The sequence below is a fragment of the Coregonus clupeaformis genome, chromosome 34 (assembly GCF_020615455.1).
Source record: "Coregonus clupeaformis isolate EN_2021a chromosome 34, ASM2061545v1, whole genome shotgun sequence".
Lineage (NCBI taxonomy): Eukaryota > Metazoa > Chordata > Actinopteri > Salmoniformes > Salmonidae > Coregonus > Coregonus clupeaformis.
In genome coordinates this window covers 21,310,033-21,332,804 of record NC_059225.1, presented here as the reverse complement: position 1 = coordinate 21,332,804, position 22,772 = coordinate 21,310,033, and the positions used below count along the sequence as shown (strand labels likewise).

Here is a 22,772-nt window from a genome sequence, read left to right as displayed (position 1 = left end):
TACTTTTGTATATATACGTACAGAACAATACAAAATGCTCTGAGACCAGGTTGAAACAAAATGTAGGTTATTTTCTTTGAAATTACGCCCAAAGTTGCATACATTTCTAATGTTGGACGATAGCTTCTTCTGGCAATCTCTGAATGGATTTCAGACGCCATCATTCAACAGTATAGTAGTGTAGTGGGTGAGGTGAGGTGAACTCGATCTTCAAGGTCATATCGCAAACTAATAGATGTCAAAGCTAGAACCTTCTCAGCACCAGAGAGTGACTTAGTGGTAGCATGACCTGAACTAAATGAAACATGTAGATCGCCTACACTTCACTACGGCTGTGTGCCAAATGGCACCCTATTTCCTTTATAGTGCACTACCTTTGACCAGAGCCCAAATGGTAGTGCACTGTAAAGGTAATAGGGTGCCATTTGGAACTCAGCAATGTTTTTCAGAGTTTCTTGTGACAGACTGTTAACATAGACGTAACACAGAGATTTGGTTCTGGGTTACAAGATTAGTCAGATAGACTGTTGTTTTCCTTTTGAATCTGATTGAAATGAATTACCCAAAAGAAGTGGATACAAGATACTGACTGGGATTAGATCAAGCAAAGCTCATGTACAGTACAGTACTTTTGATGTGTCTGTCTATGTGAAACTCATCTATAGTTTCTTTATAGAGCAAGAGCTGTATTCTACTTAGGAGGAGAGGGAAAGAGAGAGAGGAAGACAGGGAGAGAGAGAGCGAGAGAGAGAGAGAGAGAGAGAGATATTCTACTTGGCCAGTGGAAGGGTGGGAGTCGAAAAGAGGTTGAGGTTGAGGTCGGGGCCTGTCTGTGTTTTCAATTTCAATTGTCCGTCGTACATCTTAAAGAACCTAGGCTTCCTGTGGTTCAGGGTAATAAAAGTAACCTCAGGTTACATCCTGAGCACAATGGAACAGACATGTTGGAAAAACATACATTAAGTAAGAGGTAAGCTGCAAGGCAAAGGTACTATGCTGTGCAAACACCCTGCAAAAATGGCAAAGCAACCATCAAAGTGGCAAAGCTACCAACTATAATTAAGTGTCAAAGGTTTACTACCACTGAACTACTTGTCAAGTCAATACTTTTCTACTGCTTCTCTTAAACACCCCCTATTCTGTCCAAGGTGGCACGCCTATCCAACGTTTGAATGATGGAGAATGATTCAGTTACCGAGGAAAAGTAACCCTGTAACTTCCCCACCCTGACAGACCTACACGCCTCGTCAATGCCAGTCAAACTGCAGGGACTTCTGGTCTTTGTGGTTTGAAATGAATTCACTGGTACAGCCCCGAAAACCAGATCATCCTGGCAAAGGAAAATAAGCAATGCAATTATAACACAGAGCAGGATTATTTATACAAAATAATGAATTTGTTTCTATACATGCCAATCATGTAGCCCGAAGGGGGTTTAATAATATCATTTTTTTTTCAAGGCGGGTCGAGATAGAAGGGTAGCAGTAAAACATGCGGCTTTTCCATGGATGGAAATGTGTTTCAGGCATGTGGAAAGCTTACACCCAGCCCATGTTGACACAATGTGATTAGTTTATTATAGAATCCAATAAGCTTGGGCCTGCATGGATATTTGCTTCCATGTTGTAGTAGCATGAGTCCAGATCTGACCGGAGGGCTTTTTGTGACATGCGGTTGGGTGGTGTGGGTGAATGACAGCACAGCCAAAGAATTCCGGGGAGAGCCGGAGTATGCCAGAAATATGCCACAGGAGAGTAGAGCGGGTAGCGCAATAAACAGGGGAATTACGGGTAGATGGATGATGAATGGTGGTACTCATCCTTTCATTTGGTTTCCACAGGATGGTGGGGTGGTACGTGTGTGTGTGTGTGTGCGTGCCCCTGGTCTGTCCCTCTCTGAGCCCTCTGCATATCAACACAGTAACCTGAGGCCAGGATGAAAGACTGAACTGTAGAGAAAGGAGCTTCCGCTGTCCCTCTCCCTTGCTTTCTTTAGGGGCCTTTACATAGGAGTCTGTTTTCCCAAATAACAAGTATAGGTTACAATACAATCACTTAGTTTCAAATCCTGAGGAAACTCAATTACAACTGAATTACAAGTCAAATTGACATACATGGAATTAGGCCATGGGTTCACACCAAACAGGGGTAGAAGTTTCCTACTCACCCAAGGTCAGGGATTATTCAGTTATGGGGCTGCTCCAGTCTGATTGATAGGTGATCTTGTAGGCCTGGTATCTCAGAGGGTGTGGTCACACCTCTCTGAGGAGGACAGAATCTAACTTCAGTGGACCCTACTCTACTCTAACCCTGTCTTAACATTATGCCAACCCAAACACCATCTCTGTTCATACTCTTTCAGGACACAATTTCAAAAGACAGGAGACTGCAATCTAGAATGAGACGGAGGTAGAGAAAGAGAGTGAGAGAGAGAAAGAGAGTGAGAGAGAGGTAAAGAAAGAGAGTGAAAGAGAGGTAGAGAAAGAGAGTGAGAGGAAAGTAGAGAAAGAGTGAGAGGGAGGTAGAGAAGATTGAGGGAGTATTATAGGACAAAAGGAGGGCCATACATCTCAGAGGGACCAGTGAAATTGTGAAACAAGAAGCTCCTGATGAAATAACAGGAGACAGAGTGTAAAACGACAATCTAATCAGGAGATTCAACATAATTAGTGTGTTTCCACCTGCATTGACAGTCTCATCAGTTCTGGGGCTGTTGGTTGCATTACCTCAGAGGCTTCTGGTACAGAGAGGGGGTGCTTCCCAAATTGCACCCTATTTCCTTAATAGTGCATTTAATTTGACCATGACCCATAGGGCTCTGGTCAAAAGTAGTGTAATATACAGGGAATAGGGTGCCATTTGGGACGTACACAGGGTAACCTAAGAGAAGAGAAGGCCGGGGAGCTTGGCTGAAGCTGGAGCTTACTGACATCAGAGGGTAGGGAAAGAGCATGGATGGAGGGATGGAGGCTCATTTTCCTCTACCTCACTTCAGAACGTTAACACTTGAAAAGTCTGCAGACGCACAGGTGCCTTACAGGCATGGTTAGGTAGGTTTCTAAATGTAATCAATTTCAGTTATCAGTCCAAAATTGTAATCAATAACATAACTTGTTGATTGCCTAAACTCAGTCATGTAATCCGATTACTTTGTTACTTTTTGATTACTTTCCCCTTAAGAGGCTTTAGAGGAAGACAAAAAGGATCCATCCAACACATTTGGTGTGTCATCATAGTGGTCTCTGACTTGTGGTCTGACTCGCTCAGGTGGAACAAACTTAAACGTGTGCCTTTTTTCAATGCTGAATTGAATGTTATTGAGAAAACACAAAGGTGCCATAATGTATTTTTTTTCCGCAAACATCCTTTCTGAATTTAAAAGTCATCCAAGAAGTAATCATCTAGTTCTTCAAAAGTATCTGTTATCTGATTACAATATTTTTGCTGTAATCAGTTACTTCCCAACCCTGCTTATAGACTACTCTATTCACACTACTGAGCTGAGCCGAGACGAGCCGAACCAAGCCGTACTGCTCTGGTCTGGTTACACATCCAACTGCTGGAACTGTGTTGCAAGATACAATGTGAATCAGAGCCAGCACAGTACATACGGTTTGATTCAAGTCGGCACAATAGTGTGGAAAGAGTAGCTTATTAGACAAGGCCTGTTGCAGTGTCGACTCCCCAGTGCTCCCCTATCACTTTCACACACAACACTGTCCATCCAACACTGGGCGCAGAGCGGAGCGGAGGCTATCCTTATGGTTAACCTATTAGCCCTACTGCCCCCAATAACTCAGATCTCTCCCAGCAGCAGTAGTAACAGAGAGCTTGATCCTTTTAATTCTTCTCTCCCCATTTTTTCTCCTGGTCAGCATGGCAAAACAATTAACTGATAGGAGACTGACAATGAGCATGACAAACTGAGTGACGTCTGGGAACCCGACACCTTATGAAACGATGCCCGACGTCTCGTAACATTTTTACACATGACAGCATGACCGCTCTCCTGAGAGGCCCGTCTGAGATAGCGCTAAACCAAAACCCATACGGCCTGGCGGAGAGAGGAGAGGAGCCTGTGCTAATGAGACACAGACCCACTCTGTTAGCTTAGCCCGGGTGGCCGCTCAGACTGGCTCACTCCAGTCCCTTGAAAACCTCACTGACTATACATTTCTGCAACACAAATGACAAACTTTCTCTGGTCAAAAGTGGTGCACTATAAAGGGAATAGGGTGCCATTTGGGACGCAAACATATTGTTATAATACTATATACTATACTATTGCTAGTATGAATTTGAGCAGTGTTAAGTGGATAGAGAACGCAATGGGACGTGGCCATAAGGTGGCAGACAGTGGCATACAGTACATTCAGAAAGTATTCAGACCCCTTGACTTTTTCCACATTTTGTTACGTTACAGCCTTATTCTAAAAATTGATTAAATAATTTTCTCATCAATCTACACACAATTCCCCATAATGACAAAGCAAAAACAGGTTTTTAGAAAATATATATAAAAAACAGAAATAACTTATTTACATAAGTATTCAGACCCTTTGCTATGAGACTCGAAATTGATCTCAGGTGCATCCTGTTTCCATTGATCATCCTTGAGATGTTTCTACAACTTGATTGGAGTCCACCTGTGGTAAATTAAATTGATTGGACATGATTTGGAAAGGCACACACCTGTCTATACATAAGGTCCCACAGTTGACAGTGCATGTCAGAGCAAAAACCAAGTAATGAGGTCGAAGGAATTGTGCGTAGAGACAGGATTGTGTCGAGGCACAGATCTAGGGAAGGTTACTAAAAATGTTCTGCAGCATTGAAGGTCCCCAAGAACACAGTGGCCACCATTCTTAAATGGAAGAAGTTTGTAACCACCAAGACTCTTCCTAGAGCTGGCCGCCCGGCCAAACTGAGCAATCAGGGAAGAAGGTCCTTTGTCAGGGAGGTGAACAAGAACCCGATGGTCACTCTGACAAAGCTCCAGAGTTCCTCTGTGGAGATGGGAGAACCTTCCAGAAGGACAACCATCTCTGCAGCACTCCACCAATCAGGGCTATATGGTAGAGTGGCCAGACGGAAGCCACTCCTCAGTAAAAGGCACATGACAGCCCACCTGGAGTTTGCCAAAAGGCAACTAAAGGACTCTCAGACCATGAGAAACAAGATTCTCTGGTCTGATGAAACCAAGGTTGAACTCTTTGGCCTGAATGCCAAGCGTCACGTCTGGAGGAAACCTGGCACCATCCCTACGTTGAAGCATGGTGGTGGCAGCATCATGCTGTCGGGATGTTTTTCAGCGGCAGGGACTGGGAGACTAGTCAGGATCAAGGCAAAGATGAACGGAGCAAAGTACAGCGCAATCCTTGATGAAAACCTGCTCCAGAGCGCTCAGGATCTCAGACTGGGGCGAAGGTTCACCTTCCAACAGGACAACGACCATAAGCACACAGCCAAGACAACGCAGGAGTGGCTTCGGGACAAGTCTCAATGTCCTTGAGTGGCCCAGCCAGAGCCCAGACTTGAACTCGATCTAACATCTCTGGAGAGACCTGAAAATAGCTGTGCAGCAATGCTCCTCATCCATCCTGACAGAGCTTGAGAGGATCTGCAGAGAAGAACGGGAGAAACTCCCCAAATACAGGTGTGCCAAGCTTGTAGCGTCATACCGAAGAAGGCTTGAGGCTGTAATCGCTGCCAAAGGCGCTTCAACAAAGTACTGAGTAAAGGGTCTGAATACTTATGTAAATGTTATTTCGATGTATTTATTTTTACCTGTTCTTGCTTCGTCATTATGGGGTAATGTGTGTAGATTGATGAGGGAAAAAAAACATTTTAGAATAAGGCTGTAAGGTAACAAAATGTGGAAAAGGTCAAGGGGTCTGAATACTTGTGAATGCACTGTATATCCCACTGGTGGTCACTTGTCAGACCTAGGTTCAAATAGTATTTATTTGGTATCAGATAACTTTGAGCGTTAGATTGAGGTCTGCCTGAAGTGTGCAATATGAGCAGGGTTTTTCACTTTGAGCTATTCGATTAGTTCCATTGCGCCAGGCAGGCTCAATCAAGTGTAGCTAAAGTATTTGAATCCAGGTCGGAGTTTGGGGTTGGTGATGGTTGAGAATCCTCTGGGAAAATGCTCCTTCTATTGTTCTTGCTGCATTGACAAATCTCTGGTCTGTGTAACGAAGCAGATAGTTAGGTTGAGAATCAGATTATGTAGTGGTTAGGTCTCTGTTGATGCTACAGACATTCAGTTATGTTGTAGGTCTGTGTTTTCAGACTAACTGCCTTCGCTGAGCGGTGAGGAAGTCGGAGGGTAGCGGCCTCGGTCGGCTCTGCCAGCCCTTTCATAATGACACAGGAATGATGCACATCCCAGTCAAAGCCACCGCACCAGGGTAAAAGAGTAGTGGTGTTTTCTGACCGGCTGCCCAAAATATGATTTAGACATCACAGGGAGCTGAAATAGGAGTCCTCGGACAGTGTTTAAACCAAACACACATCTACTTCTCTATTCTCGATCTGTAAAAGTGTGAAATTCAAAAACCGTCTTTAAGAGAAACCCTTTCTCAGTTCTCACCAAAGGACGACATTTCCAACATGGTAAGTCGTCTAGGTCGTTTTCCGTGAAGACTTCTTGGATGAGGTGAAGTACAATTACTGTGTGAAAATGTATACTAAGTTAATAGGATCTGGCACTGTTTTACAATAGGCGAGAGCTCCTTAGCTCAGGCAGGAATAAGCATGAACTTCAGAATCCTTTAAAAATTACTTTATTCACTTTAATACATAGGGTGGTTTTATAATTGTAATATGTATACATTCACATTTTACAATCACACACACATTAATTTACAATGTGTTTATATGCTGTCACATATAAACAGAAAATAACAAGTTCAAGAGTCTCTGTCATTTCAATCATAAAGTAGACGTCTAGTTCATTCAGGACAAATAGAAAATCCCAATGTAGTCTACTATAAACCTGTGTGCAAGGTTCTGGATGCAGGTACATCTAACCCGCTTGTTGTGTATGTGTGGTTCATACAGTCCAGGTTTGTGTCCGAAATGGCACCCTATTTCCTATATAGTGCACTACTTTTGACCAGGGTGGTCAAAAGTAGTCCACTATATAGGAAATAGGGTGCCATTTGGGACACACCGCAACTTTCTCTGCAAGGCATTTATAGAACAAACATGAAAAATTAAAAGAAGAATTCTCCATGCAATTAAAAAAAGGATAAGAAAGAATTATATTCTGATTAGACATACTGTAAAGGCATCCGTGTCACTCCTGCCACAAATATACTGTAGGTCATTGGTACGGTCACCCAAAACTACATTTCCCAACACATTCTTTCTGGCACTCAAGAACTACAGGCAAGGTCTAAGGACATGGAACACGGAGACAGAACACTGCAAAAAACATTTTTACAGGTCTTACACCTCTTTCTTTGATTTCAATGCAAACACCCATATGACTCAATGTATTCTTTAATATAGAAAACTTTTCCTTCTGTCTTTTTTTTTTCCATATCGGGATTCATTATGAAAAGCTGAAGCAAGACTGAAGCTAGCGCTGATACAGATATTCATATTTAACTGTCAGAGTGGCAGATAACCAGGTTGGTCACAGCCCATTAGAACAACCACCAACAAAACAAGGCATGCAGCGTTTCTTCATTTAGTTTCTTTTTCATAACACACACAATGGAAAGCCAACCCTCCCATGCCAATCTGTTTGATTTATAAACCCTTCAAAAAAAAAAAAAAATGCTGAAAGTTTGGGAGTCCAAGTCAATAAAAGCTGTAAAACTTTGTTCCAGAAACTTGGTGACTGTAGAATTTTTAGAACAAAAAGAGGCAGTTTGTGGAAGAGAGAGAGAGCGAGAGAGAGAATACATGACGCTTAGGCTGATAAGAAAATCAACCGCAGCGCTGTTAGGAGGGCAAGCACTGGAGGAGGACAAGGCTGCATGATCACACAGGGTAGATACACACGCTGGAGAATCATCCCTGCAGCCAACACACACTAGTTGTGCTTGCCTTGCTAAGAGGAACAAAGTGCTAAGGGAGAGATAATAGGGGGAAACATTTCTACAAAGGAAATGCAAAGTGTTGGGAGGGGAGGGCAAACAAAAGTCGTAACAACCCTAAATGAGAACAGGTGATAGAAAATGATCCTTTTCTAAATAAGAATAATACCCCATCTGCTATCCATGGTAGTGTTTTTCCCCTTCACTATTCTACCAAGTCATACACTCATTTCATTTTCAGAAAGACAGGGTAGAGGACCTTTAAAACAGAATTATAGCCATGATACCAGGAAGTGTGCAAACAGCAATGTCCCTATGAATGATCACAGCCAGTGAGCGGAGGGTGCTGGCCAGGAGCAGCCCTGCCTCACTCCACACCTCAGGGGCCGATGGGGGAAATGGTCTGGAAACTATAGCCTTCATAGCAGGACATCAGCCATCAGTGTGAGTGTTTGGTAGGGTGTCTTTCAATTGAGTGTGTGTGGTGTGCGTTTTGTATGTGTGTGTATATGAGTGTCTATGTTTTGTATGCGTTGCGTGTGTATGTAGTGTGTGTGTGTGTGTGTGTGTGTGTGTGTGTTGTCTAAACCAGGGAGCAGTAGCCTCCACAGCTCCCCCCTGCAGCCTGGTCTTGCCGGCCCAGCTGGACCCCTCGGCCCTGCGTCTCGCTCTCCCACAGTCCAGGGGTCTGGATGATCTTTTCAACCAGCTCCTCAAACGCACACTGGACCCCATCACGCGTCTTAGCACTGGCCTCTGGCCCAGAGAAAGAGAGAGAGGGGGCGGGGGGGGAGAGAGAAAGAGTGGGAGAGAGCAGGAGAGGGGGAGAGGAGAGACACAGACATAACAACTGTCAGTGACTGGCTGCTTCTTCATGTCATCTAGCTACTGACCTCCACAGCTGCATTTTTCTGAAACTAGACAGGGTCATTTTCCTGAACATGAATTGTGTGCCTCCCCTGCGCGTCGGACCGAAACAACGCCATTTAGCTGTGACCATGTTTATCACAGCCTCTTGAGCATTATTGATTAATTAGAATGTGCTCCCAGAGTGCTATAATTTGAAGTTGCTCAAATAGCCGTATCTCTTGATTGGTAGAAGTTATTTCTGTTCTGATTGATGATTGGAATAACAAAGACACGGACAAAGATTTCATACACTAAGTTTTGTCTTGTTGTGAAGGCGGCAGGTAGCCTAGTGGTTAAGAGCGTTGGGCCAGTAACCGAAAGGTCGCTGGTTCGTATCCCAGACCAGGTCTAAAAATCTGTTGATGTGCCCTTGAGCAAGGCACTTAGCCCTAATTGCTCTGGATAAGAGCGTCTGCTAAATGACATATATGTAAAAATTAAAGTGGTCAAAATGGTTGTTTCTTAAAGTGGAGAGAAAAAAAGTAGTTGATGCAGTTACTAAAACAGCTGTCTCTCTGGATTGGCAGAAGGTATTTCTGTTCCGAGTCATTTATGTATATTTTTATGCACGTCATTTTTTCAAAATGTTGGTCCCACTTTAACACATTAGTGAATATTTACCATGTGGTTATCATATTAAAATGATCTAAAATATGTCATACTAAATACATGCAAAAGCATGGTAAATATATACCAATTTTAAAAAAGTAATTATTGCTTATTTCAAATCAATTCAGACAACTTTGTCCACATAAGTGGGGGGTTTGGCCATGAATCAATATAAAAGACGTTAAACAGAGGATATTAAAGAGAGAGACCTAAAAATAGAAGCAGGCAAACATTCCAGTCCAGGTATGATAGATTTTTAAAAAGCTGTTTCCCCTGCAGAACGGTTTGCCATAACTCATGCCCCGAGTCGGGTCCGAGAGGGGAATCCTCCCAACTCCCGACTTACCTATAAACAGCATGGAATGTTTTCTTGCAAACTTCAGGCCTTCATTCCTGTCTAGTTCGTGGTTTTCCTAAAACAAAGAAGAGTCATCTTTTATGAGGTCTGTCCGGTATACCTGTCAGCTACTGGGAATGTGACTGGGCTGGGTACACGGGAAACATACACTACATTTACATTTACATTTACATGTATAGTCATTTAGCAGACGCTCTAATCCAGAGCGATTTACAGTTAGTGAGTGCATAATATTTTTCATACTGACCCCCGTGGGAATCGAACCCACAACCCTGGCATTGCAAGTACATGCTCTACCAACTGAGCTACAGGAGGCCCTACATGACCAAAGGTATGTGGACACCTGCTCGTCAAACATCTAAATCCAAAATCACGGGCATTAATATGGAGTTGGTCCCCCCTTTAAGTTATAACAGCCTCCACTCTTCTGGGAAGGCTTTCCACTAGATGTTGGAACATTGCTGCAGGGACTTGCTTCCATTCAGCCACAAGAGCATTAGTGAGGTCAGGCACTGATGTTGGGCGATTTGGCCTGGCTCGCAGTCGCGTTCCAATTCATCCCAAAGGTGTTCAATAGGGTTGAGGTCAGGGATCTGTGCAGGCCAGTCAAGTTCTTCCACACCGATCGACAAACCATTTCTCTATGGACCTCACTTTGTGCACGGGGGCATTGTCATGCTGAAACAGGAAAGGGCCTTCTTCTGTTGCCACAAAGTCGGAAGCACAGAATCGTCTAGAATGTCATTGTATGCTGTAGCATTAATATTTCCCTTCACTGGAACCAAGGGGCCTAGCCCGTACCATGAAAAACAGCTCCAGACCATTATACCTCCTCCACCAAACTTTCCAGTTGGCACTATGCGTTGGGGCAGGTAGCGTTCTCCTGGCATCCGCCAAACCCAGATTCGTCCGTCGGACTACCAGATGGTGAAGCGTGATTCATCACTCCAGAGAACGCGTTTCCACTGCTCCAGAGTCCAATGGCCGCGAGCTTTACATCAATCCAGCCAACGCTTGGCAATGCGCATGGTGATCTTAGGCTTGTGTGCGGCTGCTCGGCCATGGAAATCCATTTCATGAAGCTCCTGACATACAGTCATTGTGCTGACGTTGCTTCCAGAGGCAGTTTGGAACTCTGTAGTGAGTCTTGCAACCAAGGGACGGACGATTTCTACGCGCTTCAGATCTTGGAGGTCCCGTTCTATGAGCTTGTGTGGCCTACCACTTCACGGCTGAGTAGTTGTTGCTCCTAGACATTTCCACTTCACAATAACAGCACTTACAGTTGACCGGCGTAGCTCTAGCAGGGCAGAATTTTGACAAACTGACTTGTTGGAAAGGTGGCATCCTATGACGGTGCCACGTTGAAAGTCACAGAGCTCTTCAGTAAGGCCATTCTACTGCCAATGTTTGTCTATGGAGATTGCATGGCTGTGTGCTCGAATTTATACACCTGTCAGCAATGGGTGTGGCTGAAATAGCTGAATCCACTAATTTGAAGGGGTGTCCACATGTTTTTGTATAAATAGTATAGTGTAGGAGTGTACAGTCAGTGCCACAGCCAAAGGCCAGTACTGTACATTATATCTACTCAAGTTATATTCTACTACAGGGTTAAGAAACAACAAACAAGGTCATACTATGGTGGAAGATGATACATACAGGCAGCAGGATACATTTAAATGTAATTACTTGGGGTTTTTTTAAACACAGACTTGGGGAACTAAACCCAGAGAAAACATTTGGTTGAACATCTGAGTGTTTTCAAAACACTGCTGTGGGTCACATGGACTCAGGCTGTGTTAAAATGTGATGAGCCCTCTCCTCTCAGCCCAACCAGGTGGGGTTAGTAATATTATTCACATTACATTCCAGCTCAATCTGTAAACTTGGAACATACATTCTTCAATACTTGGTGTAGTATCAAATATACACCAGTACAGCGTTTCCCCACCAGCAGTGGTGGCAAGGGTAGCGGGAGGGGGGTGGGATCTACAGGCACATATGGTTCTTTCAACAAAGAGTACATTGTGCAGTCAGTTAGATGCATTACTACGAGTGACATATTTATTCAAAAGATATACAATATAATACATTTTGAATAAATGAATATAGGGGAAATACTGGGGTATGATCTAAACGTAGAATATCAAGAAAAATTGGATATTGGTTTGGGGTAGGTCAATATACAGTGAGGGAAAAAAGTATTTGATTTTGTACGTTTGCCCACTGACAAAGAAATGATCAGTGTATAATTTTAATAGTAGGTTTATTTGAACAGTGAGAGACAGAATAACAACAAAAAAATCCAGAAAAACGCATGTCAAAAATGTTATAATTCCCTGCATATAGAATGTGTTGATTCTATGAGGGGGAAAACCCTTGTTACCCATCAAGTATCAACAAACATTTCCCCCTGATTATAGCACAATTCTAGCCTAAATGACACACTGTATACAAACAAACGGACTCACCTTATCAATTTTGTTCCCGACCAGCATCTTGACGAGGTCATTCCTTGTGCAGTACGTCTCCAGCTCATTGAGCCAGTTGTCCAGCTTGGTAAAAGTATCCCGTCGCGTTACATCATACACTGAGGAAGAGACAAAGAGGTGAGGTGCTCGGTCAAAAACATTGTATCTGTCAGCAGATGACTGCAGGACATACTGTAACTGAGGGGGGGCATGTGACCTTTCCAACCATGTTTCAAACCCCCCCCGACGCATCACAAGAATGTGTTTGTGTTATATCATAAAGTAGGCCTGAGCTGTGTATCAACACAAAGGGTAGTATAACACAGGTCCTACTACTACTAGGAAGTGTGTGTGAAATGTGCAAAATCTATATCACAAAATCTAACGCTTAGCCGACAGACTAGCACTGATGAGGAAATAAAGTACTTTTGTTTAGAAAGTCAGCTCTACTGCATCCATGGTGTTAGTGTGGCTATCATAGCCTCCTGATATAATGTAGGCTTTGGAGGATGTCTGCTCTAGCGTTAGGAGTAGTAATGTCAGTTCCAGAGAGTAAAGAGTAGGGGACAGGATGAAAAGCCATTACTGTCTTTATAGTGGCTGTCCGGACCAGCGGTGGCTGAATGTGTTTAAAGGGGTAGAGGCTGAATGATGAAGTTGCTCACCCAGGATGACTCCCTGCGCGCCGCGGTAATAACTAGGCGTCAGGGTTCGGAAACGCTCCTGGCCAGCTGTGTCCTGCAAAACACAACCATAACCATTAAAGCCCTGGGCACATCAAAACAAAACAGCTCTGGACACATCATAACAAAACAGCCCTGGGCACATCAAAACAAAACAGCTCTGGACACATCATAAAACAACCCTCTCAGCTATCGGGCTCTGGACACATGAGGAGGTAAATATAGTGGTGTGACTAGGACAGAACCATAAAAAGTGATGCAGGACCAGGACTAAAGCATAAAGAGAGATTTGACAGCCATTTGTCATTGGTGCTCAGAATGATGAACATCAGCACCATCTTGTGGAGGTTTAGTGAATCATTTATTAAGTGGCAGGCATTGTTGTGCATCGGAAGTTCAGCAATGAAATCACCATAAAAAGTGTCCTGCAGGACCAGGACTAAAGCATAAATAGAGATTTGACAGCCCTTTGTCATTGGTGCTCAGAATGATGAGCATCAGCGCCATCTTGTGGGGGTTTAGTGAATAATTTGTTAAGTGGCAGGGATTGCTGTGCATCGGAAGTTCAGCAATGAAATCTTTTTTACTAGCAAATAATTTTAATTCTTAGCTTTAAAAACACACACACCCATCCCTAGGAGTTGTCGACAACAATAACACAGGCCTATACCTTATACTAACTCCTTTGCAGCATTTTCAAGTCAGTTTTGAAAGGGACAGTGTGTGTAGAGGACAACTTACCCATATTGCCAACTTTGCCTTGTTCCCGTCCACTGAGATGGTCTTCACCTTGAAATCAACGCCTGCATAAGAAACACAGAAAGAAACACACACTCAAATCACAGATGGTGTCTTCACCATAGGTTGGTGCCTGGTGATTTGAGTCATCACACAGATCAAGAATATGAATCAAGAAGAAACATATGACGATATGAATCAAGAAGACAAATTAACCTGACTCATTTAAAATGAATGGTCAAAACATACATAGGCCTACATTTACCACACAATTTGTGTCTGAACTAAAACTGACCCTTCCACTATTCAGACAGGGGCTGAGCCTTATGCACTTAAATTATATTATGAGAGTCCTGATTTAAAACTATGTGGGGAATATGTGGTTGAATATGTAAAGATCAAAATAAATATAGCAGATTGCAATAAAAACTCCACCTGCGACATCGCTCAGAAGTGCCATGATTCATCCTTTGAAATCCCCTCTTCTCGGGTCGAAAATACATTTACATAAAAATAACAGCGTCGTGCTCGTCACACTTGACGAGTAAATCTCCATGGCTTCTTTCAGAGCACATAGCATGAAGGGTTTGGCTGGACGTATTGCCCATAGTTTTAGCACGCACTGAAAGATTTATCAGGAATAACGTATGCTTGGGATGGGGTTGTTTTTATTTCTGGATCAGGCCCCAGACAAGAGCCAAAACAGAGAGGAGAAGGGGACGGGGAGGTGAAGACAGGAGGGACACATCTCCTCACCCTCCCCTCTTCCTACACCCCTCCACCCAAAATATTGTCAATCATGGCCTCTCGCTCTTCTCCGAGCCCGGCGGGTTGCTACGATACTGTCGCTAGCCGTGTAACTCGCAGAAGGATTTACAACTTACACTAAACTGTCAGGTCTGGGTTTGTTTATCCCTACAAGGCTGTGCTATTTAGCACTCACTACAGTGTAGACAGCAGTACAGGCAGTGCCATGATGCAGCATCTGGTTCATAACATCACCAAGCCAACAATAACTGACAATCACTGCGATGTAGTCAAGGTAGGGCTGTTGTGCTGCAGACTAAACTCTTTACGGGCGACCTGAAACGCCCCGAATACGTCTGATAAAATCTGGAACAGGCAACTCACAAAAACATTGTTTGTTTATTAATAAAACGGTACGTGGTGGAGCTTATGAGCGTGCAGGCGTATTGTTTTTATACCTACTTTTTTCGGCCCTGCACTCCACTAAATGATGTGTGTTTGATTTAAGTGATAATGCCCTCGAAGCAGGAGTTTGGAGGATATATTGGCACGGGTGTTGTTAGGCCCGAGACGAAGTAACATCAAACTGAAGCTGGAAAGACTGCAAACTAGATGCACTTCGTTTCACCTTTTTGCAATTTACATTTATTTCTATATATCCATAAAAATGATGTCAGCTGATTCATGCCTGCATGTCTGTCTGTCCTGTCCCAACACGTTCATTACTATGGGACAGCTCGAGATCGAATTTGAATATTGAAACAATGTTGCAAATGTCAGAGAGACAGACAGCAAGGTTTATACAAATCACTGCTGTTGAAAACTAAATGTTAGTCTAAAAGAAATGTGAGATAATGTCTAGATGCTTTTTATAGTGGAGATCAAGTTTATAAAGTGCCTGGCTGGGCTGATGAGACAGTGGATTGCGCAGTCAGATGGAACAGAGTAAATAGTAATTTTAACATAGATTTAGCCGGTGGTAATTTGTGGAATATACACCATCTGGAATGCGGGTTTAACCAATCAGCATTCAGGATTAGATCCGTTGTATAACACTTGATAACTCACACAGACAGCACACTAAGAACAACAACCACATGCACCAAAACAGTAGTAGTGCCAACAAAGTATTTTAACCGATTACAAATCTGAGGCTCTGTATTTATTCATGAGTACCGGTACACCTGAACCGGAGTTTCTCATCACGTTATTTAAGACAGAAAGTAGTTGGATGATAGGGAGGTAGTTTTATTTGGTTAGCTCTATTTAATGTCAAAGGGGTGCTACAAACCACATGTTCCGATACAGATTTTTAACATGCTGGCACAGAATTACAGTAATTCTCAAATAAGAGACCACGGTATGTTTATGCTAATATGACAGATATTGACAAGTGTAGATTTAACTTTTGCTTTATACAAAGCGAGGAAGGAGCAAGCAGGAATTGAGAGATACCAATGGTTTTCAGACCACAAATCACAAGGGACTTAGGTCAATGTGGGGAGTATAGCTAGACCTCTACGGGGACATCTGTTTGGCAAATATATTGAGTTAGCCAAGTAAAATAGGAGTGAGGCATGCCTACCAGAATTTTTTATTTATTACATCGAACTCTCTGTGGGAATCCACAGGCACGCATGGTTGTTTTAACAAAGGCTACATTGTGCAGTCAGAAGAACTTCTTATTGTAGAAAAAACAACACTATTTCGTTTTCGAGTCTCCCATTCTAAGTAATCAATAGCGCTATGAATTTTGAGCCTGTCTTTCACTAAGTCACTCCTGGATGTTAACTGTCTCAAGGCTACCTGAAAATAATAATAGGGGTGTCCTTGAAGAGTCTAATGTTTAATACCGTTTGGAATTCTGATATCATTTGCAGATCCTGGAAGAAAAGAAGGAATTCTCAATTTCCCAAACCATGTATTTCACCTCCAGATGAATGAATAACTCATTCACTGTAGACCGGGCTGTATCTCAAATTAATAGAGAGTAGATTATTATCCCGAGTGGCGCAGTGGTCTAAGGCACTGCATCGCAGTGCTAGCTGTGACACTAGAGATCCTGGTTCGAATCCAGGCTCTGTCGTAGCCGGCCGCGACCGGGAGACCCATGGGCCCAGCATCGTCCAGGATAGGGGAGGGAATGGCCGGCAGGGATGTAGCTCAGTTGGTAGAGCATGGCATTTGCAACGCCAGGGTTGTGGGTTCGATTCCAGTATGAAAAATTTTCATAAAAAATGTAAATGCTAAATGACTTAAATGTAAATGAAATAGTTGGGATACTATAAAACAGACAGTTGTGATATTATCTATACTTTTCATTCAGAATAGCAGTCAGTGAGTAGCCTATTGTTACCTGGTCTGTTCATACAGTTGATACCCATATGAGCCCACTACAGGACTGACCAGGTCAAGCTACTCTGCTCTTAGCTCAGATAAGAGGGGTCCTGTCCAGTACTGGCTGTGCTCACTGTCTGTGAGTGACCTCTTAGAAAATAGGCTAAGAGCTCAGCAGCCCCTGTCCATTAGGTTACTGTGTGATAGGATTAAATCAGGAGAACTGTCACTCAAACAAGAACTAATGATACTGACTGTTATGCGTGTGGGTTATAGTGGGCTAGTGACACTGCCGTCAGAAGGTATTACTCACCTATTGTTGCTGATAGTTCTGGATCAAATGTGTCATCTGTGAATCTCAAGAGAAGACTGCAAAAGAGAAAAAGACAAATACTTATAATTTGTATCATTTCCGTTTTAGCCTAGCACAATTACATTTAGGCCGATAGAGTTTTTACAGTACTGTATTACACGTTTGAAACAAGGGCAACTTCCACAAAGGCAAATAGCCATGAGCACATAGGCCTACATATTCAATACACTAACAACCAGATGACATCATTGGTTGGTGGTCAGAGGGTCAGGGTTCAGTTTTGAGTCACTAATCAAGTGCTAGGAACGGAATCACAAGGCTAATGATGTAGCTAGCTAATCCTTCTTCTTTCCAGTCAACCCCAACACAGATAATAGCCCAATCCTCTAATTTTCTTATTCAACCATACACTCATTATCTTCATCCATATGGAAATGATTTATCAGATGGAATGTCAGAAGAATGACTGATCATTGTTTTATGTCAGTAGCCTGATACCTCAGTAGCAATGTTGTTACTTAGCCTACATAATAGCACAATAGCAGTGCAACAGGCCAATTTGTCTGGTAAAATGAAACCCTTATCCTCTGCCAGGGAGATTTCTAATGACTTGAAGAACTAGGAAGAGAGAGGGGAAATTTGAGAATGAGATCATGTATTTATTTAATCAATAAATGATTAAAAATATATACATAATGTCAGTAATGTGGATTGCGTCTAATTATATGATATTACTTTTTAACAATACTTAAAAATGCAAGGTAGAGGAAGTAACCCAAAATGGGAAGATGAAACACTAGCCGTGGCCCACATTATTCATACCAATAGCTAGCATTAATGTATTCTCACCAGGAAATGGCATTGTTTATGAGTCTATAGTTAACTACACATTATCTTTGACAAACAAAGAAGGAAAAGAGGATGGTTTAGTGAAATCATAGAATTCCATTGTTTGAGAGGCAGAACCAATGATTGTTGTTAGGGGATCATAGCAAACTGGCTAATGTAAAAAAGTGGTTTCCTATGCCACATCAGCTAGCTAATGTTAGTAAGTGTGACATAATAGGTGTGATGAGTTGGAGGTGTTGCAACAACAAGGATGACTGCAAGGAGTTATTTTCACACAGCTAACATCTTGATCCGCCTTTATTAGTCACTTCAGTATGAGTGAGTTTTGTAAGATTAAATCAGAACAATCATTTTGCTGGTAGTGTACAGATAAATAGGCTACTGCTTTATTAGTAAAGTTTCTGATTCAGTCAATTCAATTCAGGTGTTAAATGCTAGATGAATTTGATCAAAACTGAACTGGACATTTGACGCCTCCAATATGACAGCAGGGTTTAGCTAGGCTTTTGTGTCCTGAGTGAGAGTCTGATCAATCTTAGGCCTATGCCAAGACCAATGCCTTAGCTATAGTTAAAGAATTTGGCCAACTCAGCTGAGAGAGTTATTTTGTACTTTTTTATTTAACCTTTATTTAACCAGGTAAACCAGTTGAGAACAAGTTCTCATTTACAAATGCGACCTGGCCAAGATAAAGCAAAGCAGTGTGATAAAAACAACAACACAGAGTTACATATGGGGTAAACAAAACAAAGTCAAAAATACAACAGAAAATCTATATACAGTATGTGCGAATGTAGTAAATTATGGAGGTAAGGCAATAAATAGGCCATAGTGCAAAATAGTTACAATTTCGTATTAACACTGGAATGATAGATGTGCAAAAGATGATGTGCAAATAGAGATACTGGGGTGCAAATTAGCAAAATAAATAACAATATGGGGATGAGGTAGTTGGATGGGCTAATTACAGATGGGCTGTGTACAGGTGCAGTGATCGGTAAGCTGCTCTGACAACTGATGCCTAAAGTTAGTGAGGGAGATAAGAGTCTCCAGCTTCAGAGACTTTTGCAGTTCGTTCCAGTCATTGGCAGCAGAGAACTGGAAGGAATGGCGGCCAAAGGAGGTGTTGGCTTTGGGGATGACCAGTGAGATATACCTGCTGGAGCGCAGACTACGGGTGGGTGTTGCTATGGTGACCAGTGAGCTAAGATAAGACGGGGATTTGCCTAGCAGTGATTTATAGATGACCTGGAGCCAGTGGGTTTGGCGACGAATATCATTTAACATTTTAGTCATTTAGCAGATGCTCTTATCCAGAGCGACTTACAGTTAGTGAGTGCATACATTTTCATACTGGCCCCTGTGGGAAACGAACCCACAACCCTGGTGTTGCAAGCGCCATGCTCTACCAACTGAGGTACAGGGGACTATGTACTGAGGGCCAGCCAACAAGAGCGTACAGGTCACAATGGTGGGTAGTATATGGGGCTTTGGTGACAAAACAGAGGGCACTGTGATAGACTACATCCAATTTGCTGAGTAGAGTGTTGGAGGCTATTTTGTAAATGACATCGCCGAAGTCAAGGATCGGTAGGATAGTCAGTTTTACGAGGGCATGTTTGGCAGCATGAGTGAAGGAGGCTTTGTTGCGAAATAGGAAGCCGATTCTAGATCTAACTTTTGATTGGAGATGCTTAATGTGAGTCTGGAAGGAGAGTTTACAGTCTAACCAGACACCTAGGTATTTGTAGTTGTCCACATACTCTAGGTCAGACCCGCCGAGAGTAGTGATTCTAGTCGGGTGGGCGGGTGCAAGCAGCGTTCGGTTGAAGAGCATGCATTTAGTTTTACTAGTGTTTAAGAGCAGTTGGAGGCCACGGAAGGAGTGTTGTATGGTGTTGAAGCTCGTTTGGAGGTTTGTTAACACAGTGTCCAATGAAGGGCCAGATGTATACAAAATGGTGTCGTCTGCATAGAGGTGGATCCGAGCATCACCAGTAGCAAGAGCAACATCATTGATATACACAGAGAATAGAGTCTGCCCGAGAATTGAACCCTGTGGCACCCCCATAGAGACTGCCAGAGGTCCAGACAACAGGCCCTCCGATTTGACACATTGAACTGAGAAGTAGTTGGTGAACCAGGCGAGGTAGTCATTTGAGAAACCAAGGCTATTTAGTCTGCCAATAAGAATGCGGTGGTTGACAGAGTCGAAAGCCTTGGCCAGGTCGATGAAGACGGCTGCGCAGTACTGTCTTTTATCGATCGCGGTTATAATATCGTTTAGGACCTTGAGCATGGCTGAGGTGCACCCATGACCAGCTCGGAAACCGGATTGCATAGCGGAGAAGGTACGGTGGGATTCGAAATGGTCGGTTAGAGTCATAATCTTAAATGGGTGCCATGTTTGCGCCATAAGTTTCAAGAAGAAATTCCAGGCCGTCATTGTAAATAAGAATTTGTTCTTAATTGAGTCGCCTGGATAAATAAAGGTTAAATAAAAAAAGACTCTTCGCATCTTCACATCTCATAACTTATCTCGCTAAAATACTCAAGCAAATCCTGCCAGACAAAAAAATGCTTGAAAAGGCTTAAAATCGTATAAAATAACTATTTGTCCCTTGTTGCAGATGCAGTTTGGGAGTGTCTCTTGCCAGTCAGGTGGAAGGAATATCCAGCTGCAGCGAGTCGGTCATTTCTTTAATTAAACTCATTTATTTGATTATTTTGAGAAACTGAAGGCTGTCTGGTCTGAACCAAAGGCCTTAAATGAAAATTACATCTGACTACTGGGTGGAGCAGTGCAGGTGCACTAGTCCTCATGCTGTAGTAATATAACATAGCCCTACTATTTGATGGTTCAAGGCTCACTCAGACATACCAGCATTCTTCCTAGCAGTCTAGAGTAGAGCCAGAGAAATGCACAGCTTGGTAAACTATACTCCATGTTGGCACCAACCATTCCATGACAATAACATCCTACTTTGCATTCTTTCTAGAATTTCTTCTAGGAACTTGTTGCCAACATGGCACCAACTAAGATTCTAACGCTCTCAGATGAGTTGGCCAAACTCTTTAGTTATTGCTAAGACATTGGCCTTGATTCTTGAGTCTTGGCATAAGCATTTTAGACTCACTGGGTCTCACTCAGGACATAGGCCTAGATAAACCTTGCTGTCATATTGGAGGCGTCAAATGTCCAGTCAAGTCTTGATTAGATTAATCTAGCATAACTAACACCTGAATTTAATTACACTTGAATTGATCACTTCACTGACACTTTTCCTAATAAAGCAGTAGCCTAGTTATCTGTACACTACCAACAAAATGATTGTTCTGATTTAATCCTACAAAACTCACTCATACTGGCGTGACTAATAAAGGCATATCAAGATGTTAGCTGTGTGAAAATAACTCCTTGCAGTCATCCTTGTTGTTGTTGCAACACCTCCAACGCATCACATCGATGACGTCACACGTTCCAGATAGAACAGCTAGCTAGCTAGCTTCCTAACGTTAGCTAGCTGATGTGGCATAGCAAACGATTGTGTTACATTAGCCTGTTTACTATGATCTCCTAACAACATATGTTGGTTTTTGCTTTGTTAACAATCAAGCTATCTGGTTAACAGACACAGTACGAAAACATGGTCATTTACTTATTGGTAATTTTTTAACGAGACAACAAGAGCTCCTAGCTAAAGTTAATCGTTCCAGCTACTGTTAACTACAACTTCAGTTCAGCTAACGTTAACGAGCTAACCAGCTTTCTTACCTGGACTTTCCAACGCCACTTTCTCCAATTATTAATATTTTCAGTGTTGTTAAAACGTCGTCTTCCATCTTCCTACGCTATCAATAGACTATATTTATACTTCAACTGAGAGCTGTAAAAATACACCCTAGAAGAGATGTTTGTCAGTTAGCTAATGAGACTTCTTCTTTAAATTTGTATCGGCGGATCGCAATCAACTGAACAGTCTATTGACCGCCACCTACTGTACTGGAGTGAGGCAGGTCACGGCCTCCCTATATAGAGCAACACAGTATGAGTCATAATACCCATAAAACCTAGCGGTCAAACAGGGAAATGTTTCCAATCGTTTTTCCACCATTAATTTTCCCCATAGGGTATTTTAGAAAGACTTCTGTGTAGGCTTAACCTGGTGTGACGTTTTGATAACTGTGTAAATCTCTCTCAGACAACATGCCTTTTATCAATATATTCACCCCCTCCAAAATGAAATGCCAATTACCTGTTTATGTGGCTATCATACAGAACTACAAATTCCATGATGATCTGGACGAGACTGGCGAATCAAGGCAAAGGTAAGAATCTCTGGATTAACTATCTAATGTTAGCTAAATGTAGTAATTAATACATTGGCTACATTTCTTTAAATGGACAATTCTGTGAACTGTCTTGGGCAAGTTTGACATTTAAACAATACCTGTTAGCAAAGGTGTCAGCTAGAGATTACATGCTGGAGCTTGCAGGGATTTGTAGTCTTGCATGATGTCTACTTTGATGCTAATTAGTATTTTTGAATCTGAGAGTAAATTGAGCCGAATATATTGATAAAAGTCACCTTGTCCGAAAGAGATTTACACGGTTATCAAAACGTCACGCCAGGGTAAGCCTACACGAAACACCGTCCTTATTTTATTTAAGTGTTTCTAAAATCCCCTATAGGAAAATTGA

General features: G+C 42.5%; 1 protein-coding gene across 1 annotated transcript; it reads right to left on the bottom strand.

The window, feature by feature from the left end:
• Window positions 1-6,774: 6,774 nt before the first annotated feature.
• Window positions 6,775-22,056, bottom strand: LOC121549946 (ras-related protein Rab-18-like). The gene is made up of 7 exons (XM_041861946.2): window positions 21,846-22,056; window positions 17,222-17,277; window positions 13,828-13,889; window positions 13,069-13,141; window positions 12,404-12,522; window positions 9,918-9,984; window positions 6,775-8,809 (listed from the first exon to the last, which is right to left on the bottom strand). The coding sequence occupies exons 1-7, from the start codon at window positions 21,911-21,913 to the stop codon at window positions 8,637-8,639; spliced, it is 618 nt and encodes a 205-aa protein (XP_041717880.1). The 5' UTR covers window positions 21,914-22,056; the 3' UTR covers window positions 6,775-8,636.
• Window positions 22,057-22,772: the final 716 nt, after the last annotated feature.

What these genes read in the sequence shown, in the direction of transcription:
- LOC121549946 (XM_041861946.2), bottom strand. Translation starts at nt 21,913, where the DNA reads ATGGAAGACGACGTTTTAACAACACTGAAAATATTAATAATTGGAGAA. An exon ending in AGTGGCGTTGGAAAGTCCAG is followed by an intron (nt 17,278 to 21,845) that starts GTAAGAAAGCTG and finishes TCTCTTTTGCAG; the next exon opens with TCTTCTCTTGAGATTCACAG. An exon ending in AGAACTATCAGCAACAATAG is followed by an intron (nt 13,890 to 17,221) that starts GTGAGTAATACC and finishes TTTCTTATGCAG; the next exon opens with GCGTTGATTTCAAGGTGAAG.